This window comes from Lolium rigidum, chromosome 2 (assembly GCF_022539505.1).
Source record: "Lolium rigidum isolate FL_2022 chromosome 2, APGP_CSIRO_Lrig_0.1, whole genome shotgun sequence".
In the NCBI taxonomy this organism is placed as follows: domain Eukaryota; kingdom Viridiplantae; phylum Streptophyta; class Magnoliopsida; order Poales; family Poaceae; genus Lolium; species Lolium rigidum.
Window position 1 is genome coordinate 45753060 of NC_061509.1, and position 14228 is coordinate 45767287.

The 14228-nt window shown below is 48.0% G+C and overlaps 1 protein-coding gene and 1 long non-coding RNA gene across 2 annotated transcripts; both read left to right on the forward strand.

The window, feature by feature from the left end:
- Window positions 1-4: 4 nt before the first annotated feature.
- LOC124691692 lies at window positions 5-2877 on the forward strand. Its single transcript, XR_006999088.1, has 5 exons — window positions 5-24; window positions 655-721; window positions 1633-1703; window positions 1887-1952; window positions 2539-2877. It is a non-coding gene; the product is annotated as an uncharacterized LOC124691692 (long non-coding RNA).
- Window positions 2878-12571: 9694 nt separating this feature from the next.
- Window positions 12572-13921, forward strand: LOC124689649 (BTB/POZ and MATH domain-containing protein 3-like). Its single transcript, XM_047223144.1, has one exon. It carries the CDS (start codon window positions 12572-12574, stop codon window positions 13919-13921), a length of 1350 nt encoding a protein of 449 aa, XP_047079100.1.
- The last annotated feature ends 307 nt before the right edge of the window (window positions 13922-14228 follow it).

A 14228-nucleotide genomic window follows, 5' to 3' on the forward strand; every position in this document is an offset into this window, starting at 1 on the left:
CCGCTCTCGACCTCACAAGCCATAGTAAGCTACCCATCTGTGGTCCTCTCCGCGTCCAGACCTAAAAAAGCAAGCTTTTTTTTTTCTTGCTTATGCTCGTAGAGAGAAGAAGAGCCTCAATTCATTGTGCTCGTGCGAAATTTTTGTATTGCCATGAAAATTCATATTATTGATGTATCCAACGAGATTAATCAATTGGTGGCACCCATCTGGAAATGGTGGCTTGTATGCCTTTAGGGATGAGCCGACATGTATGCTTTGCACTTGCACTCGCTTTGCTCCATGAAAGAGTTGTTGCGCACACGGCTGCACTGGCTTAGACTGTTCTTGCTTAGTTTGCTCTGGTTGCATGATGAATAGCTGATGTTTGTAATTTGATGTTATTGCGGAATTACTCCAGATTGTCTGACCTGATTACATGCTAATCTGGTTGTTCATGGTGGTGCCACTTCCATAGCTTACTATGAAATTGTGCTTAATATATTGAATAGTAAATATGACTTCTTATTACTCCATTTCTAGTTTTTCCTCGTGTGTCTGGTTACAGTTCTTACCAATAATTTATTGTACTTGTTACTTGTAAACATTAGTAGTAAGATTTCAAGCATGCAATGTTTTATTAGCTCATATCTCCTAATTTTCTCTTCAATTCAGGAGCTATTTACGCATGCATTTGAGGAATGCCAACTGCTGTAATAACAAGTGTGCCCACAACAATCAGGTGAGCAGTCATGTATCAAGAACTAGCTATACTTGTATAAATTGAGGTTCAGGCCTGGAGCTAGCTAAGCTAGCATTTCCTGCTCCATCTATCTATCTACGTAGATTGATTGAACCAGCAACCTGTTTACTTGTACACTTATTTTGAAATGGTCAAAAGCCTCACAAGACATTTCCTTTGACCTAATCTAGTGGGCTTCCTTGATTTAGTTGTTGTCTTGCTCAATAATCTGAATCCAGATTATTATTTTATTTGGGTTGAACTTGGAGATTGAGTTCTTACTTAATATGAGGGTTTTTTGGTATTTGCTATCTTTTGGCTGTGGTTGCACTTGTCGGAGATGATCTGGACTGCTAGATCAATGTGTATTCAGGGTTTTGGTATTTTCTACTCTTGTGATTCAACACAATTAATGCTGGCTTATAAAGATTAATTATGTTACTGCTTAACTGATGGAAATGCAATTTTGATCTCAGGTGCTTATGCTTCTGCCACCGAGAAAAACATTTTAAAATATCACAAAAATTACGAACAAAAATTTCACGCGTATATGTCAACAATCCATGTGTGTAGTTTCGCACTGAAACCGACATTTTTTGTGTCCTGTGTAAAAATGACAAGCAAATGTCTTGTGAAGAGCTTATTTTGAGCACCAAATTTTAACTATTTTACACATGACACAAAAAGTATCAATTTTTCGTGAAACAACTTTGCAAACACATAGAACATCAAGATGTATCCGTGATATTTTTTGTCGGAATTTTTCGATATTATATAATACGTTGAAATTTATTTTAAAAAACCAGGAGCATGTGCTCCTGGGAGCAGAAATGACATGTCACTGAATTGATGCTTATAGAAAGAAGAATTTATATTCCCAAATTGTTTGGCTGACTTGGAAATTTATCCAGGGCCTGGAGCAAGTATGTATACCGAAGGAAGTTGTGGTCCAGGATTGCAGCGATGCGGCACTGTTTTGCAGGTAGGTAGTTGATGGCATGAGCTAGACTTAGTATATGAATCCAGTAATTCGTTTGTGAAGTGCGTTTTTATACATGTGGATAGTTGTTAGAGAACATGCATCTACTTCAAAATGATGTTGCAAACAGGAAAACATCTAGAATTTAACATACCTGTGAATGTTACTTCTCAATTCATGAACCAGTACCCTACACTGTCGTGCCACATGGACTGCATGTACGTTAGCTCCGCATTCGACTCTGGGGTTTCGGTAAGTTTTCTTGTGCTACCCCTATCTCCTCTCTATGCTCTCGATACATTGGCCATATAGCCGATGAATGTGTATGTTGCCAGGTTCATAGCTTCAAACTTGGCTATCATGTTCCCTCTCTTGCCACTTTTAATACATATTAGCAAATTGATGCTGATCCTACACACCTATCGATGATCTGATAAGTAGACAACATTCATATTTCTTCGATGTGGTAGTCAAAATGATTTGTGATAGATTGTATTTGATGTGAAGCAGTGGAGACTGTTCCTGTACTATGTAGTTACCTACTGATAGTTAAGATATATCCAATATACCTATTTGTACTTGTTTGCCAGAGTTCTACTCCAGTTAGCTATTTGCAACAGTAAGTTGCAGATGAGAGTTGTTCATATGTAGGATCATGCTGTATTTTGCGTACAAATTCTATCATATCCATTATCTAGTCTTGAGTTTTTTTTTTCTAAAACCGTCCATGACTTCCTCCTTTAGATTTACACCCCAATTCCAATTTCCAAGTAGTTGCTTATTGTGTCCTCGTTTTATACATCTGATACTTATTATCTTGTTGTTTTGTGATTTTCAGGTAAAGAAGAAAAGGCTAAGATGATCTGAAGTAACTAGTTTAGGTCCTCGTAATGTTTTTGGCCTCTTTGGAGTTTGGCATGTCCTCTAAAGCTGGCATTGGCGGTGCCGCTGCTGGTGATATGCTGGCCGTGGCGTGTGTGTGATACTCTCGTTTTGGTACTTGTAGGGTCGTCTTTATAATGCTCCTGGCCAGGGAGTTGTGGTGATACTAAGTAGCTGGTCATACTTTCGAGTCTTGTGGGTTTTTGTATTTGAAATGATATGATTTGTGCTGTGTGCACATTATTGTTTGTTGCGTGTTGTGAATGATAAAACAAGATGAGAAGTTGTGCCAAAATTTTGAATGCCGAGTACTATTTTTTGTTACTAATTTGTCGCCGGTAATCTAGTTTTGCGCCTACACTGAGGAAAATGATTCAGTTATGTTATGGCCAGGTAATAGCAAATATATGCATGCAATAGGGTGGTGCATGTCAAATGTCTAGTGCTAGCAGTAAATGAAAGCTGCTGTAGCATGATCGATCATGACTTGCTTGATCAGCTGACCAAGTAACATATCATGATTGTCTCAGCCGGCGCCACAAGTTACGAATAGGTTGGATACTGCGTTTGTTTTGGCCCATTCCACATTTGTGGTTCCCAAAAGAGCATTGATCGACCGATGAGCAAAAGATAACATGGTTAAGCACCTACGGAGCTGATTGATTCCTCATTTGCTCGCAAAAAGAATTGACCCAGGTGGCTGATTGATGTGGCAAGCAATATAGAGGTGAGGAAAGATAATTTTATGACCTGATCAAATTGCTACGTGCCTAGTCCATGTAAGCTGCGTGCCTTCGCATTACAGGTAGGGCGTGTCCACGGGCAGAGCGGGGCAGCACACATTAACTACATTCAGAGAACCGAACCGTCCGCCCTACATCTTGGTGTCTATATTAAATACCTCCACAGAGTTGATCCGCTTGCCTTGTATATCCCGTAATCACAGATCATTTAATCACCACGAATTTAATTGATTTGGTTCAGCAAGATAGTGCATGTGTTATCCATGTCACCGATCTGTGGTGGTGTAAATCTCAGCCGCTCATCTAGCTCCCCACGATCAACGAGGGAAGCTGATCAAGAGAGAAGCGAAATTAGCACTCGGCCCATCATCTTCTTCCCGCTCGCACCTCCCTCTTCAAAATTGAAATCTGATGTCGACTCTATAAGTAAGAAGCTCTCCTCACACACCGCGTGCGGATTGCGCGTGTGACTATGACTTAGACTTTGACTCTTGCTCGGAGAGGAGAGGAGAGGGCATGGCACTCCGGCCAGTATCGCGCGGTCGAACGACGAGTTGCGATGGCGAGCGACTCTTGCTCGGAGACGAGGCGGATGACCGCCGGATCGGGAGAGGTAGAGCCATGGCCGGCAGCCGAACGACGAGTTGCGATGGCGAGCGACTCTTGCTCGGAGAGAAGAGGCCATGGCACTCCGGCCAGATCGCGCGGTGGGAGCGGGTGATCCGGAGCGATGGCTGAGGCTGTCGCTGGTGCTGCTGGTGAGCGCGTGCCCGGGCACGCTGGTGCTGTCCACACCCGTGGCCAGCTTCTGCGCTCTCCTGACGGCGCCGAGGAGGGGGATCCTCATCAAAGGAGGGGACATCCTCGAGTCGCTGGGCGAGATCACGGCCGTCGCCTTCGACAAGACCAGCACCATCACCAGAGGGGAGTTCACCATCGACTCCTTCCGTGTGGTTGGGGACAAGGTTCAGATCACCCATCTTCTCTACTGGTACGTTACACTTTAATTCATTCCAAGCTGATGGTTTTTTTTCTTGTGTTTTTGATATAGCAAACAAGATAGCAAGTAAAGTAAAACTAGCAACTAATTTTTTTGTGTTTTGATTTAGTGCAGCAAACAAAATAGTAAATAAAATAAAGCAAGACAAAAACAAAGTAAAGAGATTGGATTGTGAAGACTCCCCTTGCAGCGTGTCTTGATCTCCCCGGCAACGGCGCCAGAAAATATGCTACTGGCGCGTAGTTGACGTGGGAGTTAGAAATCTTTGTGGTGTAGCTTTTCTTCAGTTCCCGGCAACGGCGCCGGAAAATATGCTTGATAGCGTGTATACACACGTCCGTTGGGAACCCCAAGAGGAAGGTGTGATGCGTACATCGGCAAGTTTTCCCTCGATAAGAAACCAAGGTTTATCGAACCAGTAGGAGCCAAGAAGCACGTTGAAGGTTGATGGCGGCGAGATGTAGTGCGGCGCAACACCAGGGATTCCTGCGCCAACGTGGAACCTGCACAACACAACCAAAGTACTTTGCCCCAACGAAACAGTGAGGTTGTCAATCTCATCGGCTTGTTGTAACAAAGGATTAGATGTATAGTGTGGATGATGATTGTTTGCAGAGAACAGTAAAACAAGTATTGTAGTAGATTGTATTCGATGTAAAAGAATGGACCGGGGTCCACGAGTTCACTAGAGGTGTCTCTCCCATAAGATAAATAGCATGTTGGGTGAACAAATTACGGTTGGGCAATTGACAAATAGAGAGGGCATGACAATGCACATACATGACATGATGAGTATTGTGAGATTCAATTGGGCATTACGACAAAGTACATAGACCGCTATCCGAGCATGCATCTATGCCTAAAAAGTCCACTTTCGGGTTATCATCCGAACCCCTTCCGGTATTAAGTTGCAAGCAACGAGACAATTGCATTAAGTATGGTGCGTAATATAATCAATAACTATATCCTCGGACATAGCATCAATGTTTTATCCCTAGTGGCAACAAGCACATCCACAACCTTAGAACTTTACGTCATCGTCCCGCATTTAATGGAGGCATGAACCCACTATCGAGCATAAATACTCCCTCTTGGAGTTACTAGCAAAAACTTGGCCAGAGCCTCTACTAACAATGGAGAGCATGCAAGATCATAAACAGCACATAGGTAATAGATTGATAATCAACATAACATAGTATTCTCTATCCATCGGATCCCAACAAACACAACATATAGCATTACAGATAGATGATCTTGATCATGTTAGGCAGCTCACAAGATCCGACAATGAAGCACATGAGGAGAAGACAACCATCTAGCTACTGCTATGGACCCATAGTCCAGGGGTGAACTACTCACTCATCAATCCGGAGGCGACCATGGCGGTGTAGAGTCCTCCGGGAGATGATTCCCCTCTCCGGCAGGGTGCCGGAGGCGATCTCCTGAATCCCCCGAGATGGGATTGGCGGCGGCGGCGCCTCAGTAAGGTTTTCCGTATCGTGGCTCTCGGTACTGGGGGGTTTCGCGACGGAGGCTTTAAGTAGGCGGAAGGGCGAGTCGGAGGAGTCACGGGGCCCCACACGCCGGGGCCGCGCGGGCCCCCTCGGGCCGCGCCGCCCTAGTGTGGCGGCGCCCGTGGCCCCACTTCGTCTCCCCTAGGTCTTCCGGAAGCTTCGTGTGAAAATAGGCCCACGGGCGTTGATTTCGTCCAATTCGAGAATATTTCCTTACTAGGATTTCCGGAACCAAAAACAGCAGAAAACAACAACCGGCTCTTCGGCATCTCGTTAATAGGTTAGTGCCGGAAAATGCATAATAATGACATATAATGTGTATAAAACATGTGAGTATCATCATAAAAGTAGCATGGAACATAAGAAATTATAGATACGTTTGAGACGTATCATCTGCCACCGCCTCAAGAATTACACTGCACTCACCAGTATGCCCCTTGTAGATCCCCTGCCAAGCAAAAGGGCGATTCTTCCAGCCCCAATGCATACAATCAATGCTTCCGAGCATCCCAGGAAACCCTCTTGTTGCATTCTTTTGCAGGATCCGAGCTGTATCATCTTATCTTGGTGCTCTCAAATAGTCCTTAGCAAATACCGCTATGACAACTCGGCAGAACCTGTAGAGAGTCTCTGTACATGTCGACTCTGCCATCAGTAGGTAGTCATTGGGTGTATCTGGAGGAGCTCCGTATGCTAGACAGCGCATTTCAGCAGTGCACTTCTGAATTGAGGTGAAGCCCCACAAACCTATGCAATCTTTCTTGGCCATGAAGTACTTGTCATACTCCCTGATGTCGTGGAAAATCTTCAAGAACAACTCCTTATTCATCCTAAACCGGCGCCGAAATTCCTTTGGCGAATGAGTCGCGTCGTCGTTGAAGTAGTCGGCATCAAGCAGCATTGCGCCGGCTTCACGATGCCGGTTGATGTTCCTCCTCTTGCCTGGCTTTGAGCCGCCGCACCGAGGCATGATGAAGAAAGGTTAGCGAACGTGCAGCATGTTCGTCGAATCAGTCGCTGATGTTGATGCCGAACAGCCTAAGCGTTCCGCTCCTCCGTGAACAGCTGCACCATCATCTCATCGTCGCTGTCCATCACGGTAATCGGAAGAAAACCTTACGGGCGGGGCGATACCATCGCGGTGGCGGCGAGCTCTATTCCGGACGAAACAGCGGTCGCCGGTCGAGGGGGTGGCAGCCGTGTCGATGGACGGCGGTTCCTAGACGATCGGCGGTGTCTATTGCAAGCGAGGGCGTGGCGGCGAGCGGCGACGATGGCGATCTTGAGGGGCGGGAGTCGGCTCGGGTGTGTGTAGGAGGTGGGAAATCAGTGTGTCTGGCTGCCAGGTGGAGGCCACACTCGTTTTCAGACGTACAACGAGGTGCCGGCGCTCCCGATTCGCGCCCTTGGCGAAGGAGACAGCATGGGGTTGCCGGCGATTCTATTAGGCTCGAAAGTTGGCGGCGCCGTTTGAGGCGCACCGATGCGAGCCTATTTTCGCTGCCGGCACTACAGGAATGGCTGAAGATGCCGACGGCCATCCTCTACGCCGACGGCCAAAAGTCGGGGCCGTCGGCGTAGACCCCGGCCAAGCCAACCCGCGGCGTGAGCCGTCGGCGTAGCTACGCCCTCGGCGTAGGCCATGATACGCCGACGGCCACCCTCGGCATATAAAAGCCCTTGGCGTAAGGCAGGGCTACGCCGACGGTAGCCCTCGGCATAGCCTCCTCGTATTTTTTCTTGGCTCTACGCCGACGGTCACCCTCGGCGTAGCTCTTTTTTTAAATTTGTACAAAATTGTATAAATCATAACTAATTCATAAGATGTCGAGAAAAATGCATATAAGGTATCAAAATTTTCAGGAAAACATCCTCAATCCGTTTATATCAAAATCATGCATACCTGAATAATGAAGTTTGTCACAATAATTCATATGTCCAAAACTTTGATGGAAATGAGTAGGAAACGGGTGAAGCAGCTACAAGGAACAAGTTAGGTGATAGCGTGAGACCTCCGCGCAGTGGTAGGAGACCGCCTACACACCACCTATCACATGCCATATGCGCGCTCTAGCCATCTGAAAATCTCTGCGGCTTCTTGCGGTGTCCCGCCGAATCCGTTGGAAACTGACCGGATTTGAACTAGGGGTACACTTTCCGTTGCTCGATAAATTTTGGAATCATTTTATGTGTCCTAGTAACCACTCCAAAAGTCAGAGTTGGGATACGGTAATTATTTTGAAAAACTCTTCATGAACAGGGCTATCACATCCGGAGTTCTATGGCTTTTAGGGAAAATGAGTAGGAAACGACATGTGACACCGCATAGTTTGTAGGAACGAGACCATATTTGACACGTGTGTGGTCCCTGGGATGAGAAGCAAGGCCCCGGTCGCGGATTTCCAATCCGACCATCGGGCGACGGTATTTTCATTTTCGGGGTGTCGAAACGGCTTTTTTGTGAAGCAGCTACAAGGAACAAGTTAGGTGATAGCGTGATACCCCCGCGCAGTGGTAGGAGACCGTCTACGCACCACCTATCACATGCCATATGTGCGCGCTAGCCATCTGAAAATCCATGCGGCTTCCTGCGGTGTCCCGCCGAATCTGCTGGAAACTGACCGAATTTAAACTAGGGGTACACTTTTTGTTGCTTGATAAATTTTTGGAAAAATATTTTTAGGTCTACGACACATCATTTTATATGCTAAGTTTTATCCGTTTAGCGCGTTGGTAAACGGGTGCACCCGCGCGCCCGGTACGGCCATACCGCACCTCCCGGGGGCCTTTTTGGGCCAGATGGCAAACTGAATGTTATATTTAGATTCCTCTCATTTTCTAGGTTCAAAGATGATATGGATGTTATATTTGAATTCCTATCATTTTTCTGATCGATTTAGACATATTATTTATCCGATTCCGATTTATGGATTTAAAAATATTAATTGTTCCATATTAAATAAAAGACAAAAAAATCATTTATTGTTATTTGAATTCTATATTATTATTACTTATATATTTATTGTTGTTTGCTTAAGTAATTTTTTGAAATTCAAAAAATAAAGAGTTGTGACATCAGGTTCCAAGGGTTAAATAGGAGTGATAAGGTAATATTCCCAGAAAGGTGTTATTTCTTTCATGGAAGCTAACCCGAAGGAACCAAGAAGTTAAACGTGCTAAGGCTGGAGTAGAGTGAGGATGGGTGACCGATGGAAGTTGTAATTAACTTAGAGCTAAGTCTATACTTAGAATTCAAAGTGTGATAAACAAGTAAAAGAAAAAAAATAAGGATAAAAAAAGAATTTTTTTTATTTTTTTTTGAAAAATTAAATTTGAATATACGAAATATACGCCGACGGCCTGTCTACGCCGAGGGCTGCCCTCGGGGTAGCAACTGCTATGCCGACGGCCAGGCTACGCCGAGGGCAAAAAGGCCTACGACGAGGCCCATCTAGCCCGAGGGGCTACGCCGAGGGCTGCCCTCGGCGTATGCTACGCCGATGGCTTGCGAGGCATACGCCGAGGGCAGCTGGCCGTCGGTGTCTCGGCGCGTTCCTGTAGTGCGGCCCTAGCAGCTGCAAATTCATTCCTCGCGTGGCCACAGTTTCTATGGCTGAAACTTTGACTACAATATGGATTACAAGTAGCAGTTTGGATGGGAGCTAACGATATAAGCAGAATCAGAATTGGGGAGGTTTGTTTTTGGCACGGGAGCATAGAGAGGGCGTTGGGTGTACAACAATTTTTCAGCGCGTGTACGTGCCTGCAGTACCAGTCACTACGGGAAAAACTGGCGTTGCCGGCCACCTTTTCTTTGCCATGCGTTGTCGCACGGCAAAGCCGCCTTTGCCGTGCGACCACAGGAAAACGCACGGCAAAGCACAGGCACATGGCAAAGAATAGACAAAGCGCACGGCAAAGATATGCAGCACGGCAAACGATAGAAAAGCGCACGGCAAAGAATAGCTTCACGGCAAAGAGTGAAAGAGGCGCACGGCAAAGACATAATACACGGCAAAGCCACCCCGAATTGCCGTGTAATTCCCTTTGCCGTGAGCAAGGTCAGGATGCACGGCAAATAAAGCCTTTGCCATGCGTTTTGGCCTTTGCCGTGTGTAATATGGAATTTTCATTTTTTAAAATTTTCTTTTGTATATATTTTAATACTTATTATATTTTCTCTTTAAATTTGTTTTAGTTTTTAGATAGGGTTACTTAAGACAATGAGTATACCCACACTTTTACAATACGACAAGTACTCTACATTTTCACCCCCAACATATATATTAGTATTTCGGAGCAAACCGCGGTTGAGGAATCTGCTAACTAAGTGTTATCAACCGAATGTGAGGAATGTCACACCGGGGAGCTATGCCTTGCACCATTTGGTGAATCACACCTTCCACCACGCTTTTACACATATCCTAGGTCCACATGATATATTTGGTGGGATTACGGTGCTCCAGCGGCCATTCCCCCCGAAAACGGCGATACGTGTGCCCCAGTGGGTTTACCCCCTAGATTTCTCCGGGCGAGGTTCCACCAATGCGGTAGTCCGCCGCGCTCCACGCTTCGGCGAAGGCGTCCGACGCCACCAAGGACTCCATCCGGGTTTGGCGCAGCCCGGCGAACTCGTCCGGGTCGTCCTCCACCTTGACGATGGAGGCCGCCGCCTTGTACTCCGGCGGTGGCGCAGCCCAGGGAACTCCCCCGACTCGTCCTTCACCGTCGCCAAGAACCTTGGCGACGGTGTGTTATAAGGTGAGTACCGCCGAGGACCCACGAGAGGAGGAGGAGGAGCTTGACAATGATGAGGATCGGCGCGGCGCAGCGCCCACTGCCCCGCGGCGCCGCCAGCCGCAGTGCCGATGTACTAGAGGACCCACGCCGGCCGTCCTCCCGGGCGCGCTCCACAACCGCCTCCGTCCAACTATATTGTGGTTGGATGGCGGGTCGCCATTGCCATCGTAGGCGGCGAGGCAGTCCGCGCGCTGCCGGACGAAGAATGCCATCCAGGCGTCATCGTTGTCCGGCGACCACTAGGGTTCGTTCCCATCCTCCGTCGTGAGGTGGTCCGAGAAGCGCATGTCCGGCGGGACGGGGTAGCGCGCGTCCCATAGAGCGCGCGCCTAGGTGACATGGAGGGAGCGCCGGCCAAAGCCGTTGGCGACAGCGCCTTCCCTCTCGCGGTTGGAGATGCTCTAAGTCCCTGGTCCCTGGTTAGCGCATGGCAAAGATCCTATGTTTTGATTGGTCTAAGTCTGCATCCCACGGATCACACTTGGTGACCGTTGGATCATCCAAAATCGGACGTTCGGCATTCCATAGATCCCCTGCCAACCAAGTAGATTAAAAAATAATTCCCACACCAACCTTATCTTCTCCTCCTCCTCACCAACCTTATCCTCTCCCCACGAGCATCTCTTCATCCTCTCGCGCGTACGCACGCTTGCTGCAGCCTCAACGCTGCGCAGCTCCTCCTGGAGTGCGCCGCCGGCGCGCGTACGCTCTGTTCCGCACTGCCGCTCCACGCCTCAGCTCGTCCACGAGCACCTCGCCACTCCGTTCCGCGCTGCCGCTCCTCGCTGCAGCTCTTCCTCGTCTCCAAGTCTCCTCCTCGTCGGCGCGCGCAGGGGTCCGGTCCACGCTGCAGCTCCTCGTCGGCGCCGCACCTAGCAGGGCAGCCGCCTTCATCACGTCCCCTCCCGTCGGCGCTGTGCCGACCCGAGGACTTCCACGACGCTGGCCGACCCGAGGACTTCTTGTTCGTCGCCGTCGGCCCTACCTCGACCGCATGCCGTGGCCAGTACCCACCTTGAGCGCGCGCCGCCCGTAGAACCCCACCCTCTCTCACCTGCCGCGTCCCCTCCCTACCTCGCGGCAGTGATAGCCCCTCTATCCCAGCCGCCAGCTCGACCATTTTTTTTTTTTCTAGCCACAAAACTTTGCCGTGTGCTGCCGTGATAACACTCGGCAAAGAACTGTAGTTCAGCCATGACACAGACGCAGCGCACGGCAATGAGAAGCCGCACGGCAGAGGACGGTCGGCGCACGGCAATGAGACGCTTCACGGCAAAGGGTCTCGGCTCACGGCAAAGGTAGGAACGCACGGCAAAGCCTTTGCCGTGCAATTTTTGCGAGGCGCACGGCAACGATGGCATTGCCGGGCTAGACATTGCCGTGCGGTCTTTGCCGTGCGACTTCGCACGGCAAAGCCTTTGCCGTGCAAATAACCCCCTTTGCCGTCCAACTTGCTTGCACGGCAATGACATGCTCTCCTGTAGTGAGTGTGATCAAAATGAACCGATTTCAGGTCAGCCGCAATCGTTTGTCTCCTCGGAACTGTAAACCTGCATTAATACGGCATAGTGCGTGTTTAAGCTATCGAGGAGGCAGAGAAGCGCGCTCTCGAGAATGATCACGTTTGAACACGATGAGGTTTTGAGAAAAGGAGGGATGTATATGTATGTATATAAATGCAGATCGTCATCTTCTCCCAGCGCGGGTCTCTCCAGTCCTCCTTCGGCACATCTCTCCTCCACAGGATCGTTACATCTTCTCCCACCGCGGCTATCCGGCGGCTCCGGGGACCCTCGGTAAGTATACATGCGATCGATCATTCTTTTCCCAGTACGTACATCATCATGTACGAACTGAGCCCCATCTCGTAGTTGATTCTCACGCATATATCCTGATGTTTCTCGCAGCTCTACCACTCGAGGCTCGTTGGACATGGCTTTCGCTGGCGTGTCCCTCATCGTCGATGGTAAGTTGTGCGACCTCACCTCGTCGCCCTTCGACGCTGGCGTCGACAGCGGATACCACTTGCTCGTGGTCCAAGGATACTCCCGTACCAAAGACACAACACCAAACGGGGAGTTCATCTCGTCTCGTCCTTTCCTGGTTGGTGGCCATCGCTGGATTGTCAAGTACTACCCAAATGGTGAGGATGACGATTATGACAATGAGGAGTTTATGTTGCTTATACTTGAGAGTGACGACGATGTGGGAGGACATGAAGGTGTCAGCCAGGGCGTCAAGTTTCAGTATGAGTTAAGTTTCATTGATGAACCAGAGTTGCAGGTGCCAACGATCATACGTCGGGATAACAAATATGACATCGATGATGATATTTGCTACAAAAAGTTCATGTCAAACCACGCTCTGGAAAGATCGAGACACCTTAAGAACGATAGCTTCGCCATCCGATGCGACATTGTTGTCATCAAGGCAGATAACAACACTAAGGAGCATCCCCGCAAAAAAAGGAAAAACAACACTGAGCAGCAGTCCGCCCGTACCAGTACCACGGATCCCGTGTTGATCCAATTGCCGCCTTCTGACATGCAAAGCCATTTCAGCAACCTTCTCTTCACAAAGGAGGGTGCCGACATTACGTTTGAGGTTGGTGGCAAGAAGTTCGCGGCGCACAGGATTGTGCTTGCAGCCCGATCTACAGTCTTCAAGGCACAGCTATTCGGGGCCATTGATGAGGGCGCTACTGCGCCAAGTGTCCTCAAGATAAATGACATCGAAGCAAACGTCTTTAGTACGTTGCTTACCTTCATCTACACCGACGCAGTTGCATGGTTTATCCTAATGGAGGAGAATGAAGGAGATATAGAGGAAGGAGACTACACTGAGGACAATGGAGCAGAAGGAGACAACAGTGAGAACAATGGAGCGGAAGAAGAAGAGAAAGGAGGCGACATGGAGGACAATGTACCAAAAGAAGAGGAAGGAGACAACACTGTGAACAATGGAGCAGAAGAAGAAGAGAAAGGAGAGGTCACTCATGTGCTAAATTTGCTTGAAGCTGCGGTCCATTATGATCTCCAAAAGCTGAAGATAATCTGTGAAGAGACATTGGCCAGGTATTACCTAACCATAGACAGCGTGGCAGACATTATTGTGGTGGCTGAGCGGAGGGGATACTGCTGGTTGAAGGATGTGTGCTTGGAGTACATCAAATCCCACACCAGCGTGCACAAGGTATTCACCGCTGATTTGTTGGACCAGATCATCAGAACCACCAGACTCTCCGGCCTGAAGGAGCTCTTCTCCAAGTTTCGTACTTCCTAAATCCCTCTAGCATATATATGTTCCCCTTATAAATTTCGGCGGGTCATCAGATAAATCGTACTACTGTCCATTCCTAGATATAAGAGGGTCATGTTTCTGAGTCGATCGTCCTGTCTAGTAGCTACTACTATTCGATCTCCATCTGTACCAGATGTTTCAGATGCAGTAATCTAAACTATCATATGTTCTTCGTTTTGCTTTCATTTCATTTGTCATGCTTGCATGTCTCTATGTTCATATGTTGAGCTGAAAAAGGATGTGTTGGGCTCATGCGTGCATCAACTGCAACCCTATAAGTAGCCTGCAG

Coding starts and splice junctions, on each gene's coding strand:
- LOC124689649 (XM_047223144.1), top strand. CDS start 12,572: ATGGCTTTCGCTGGCGTGTCCCTCATCGTCGATGGTAAGTTGTGCGAC.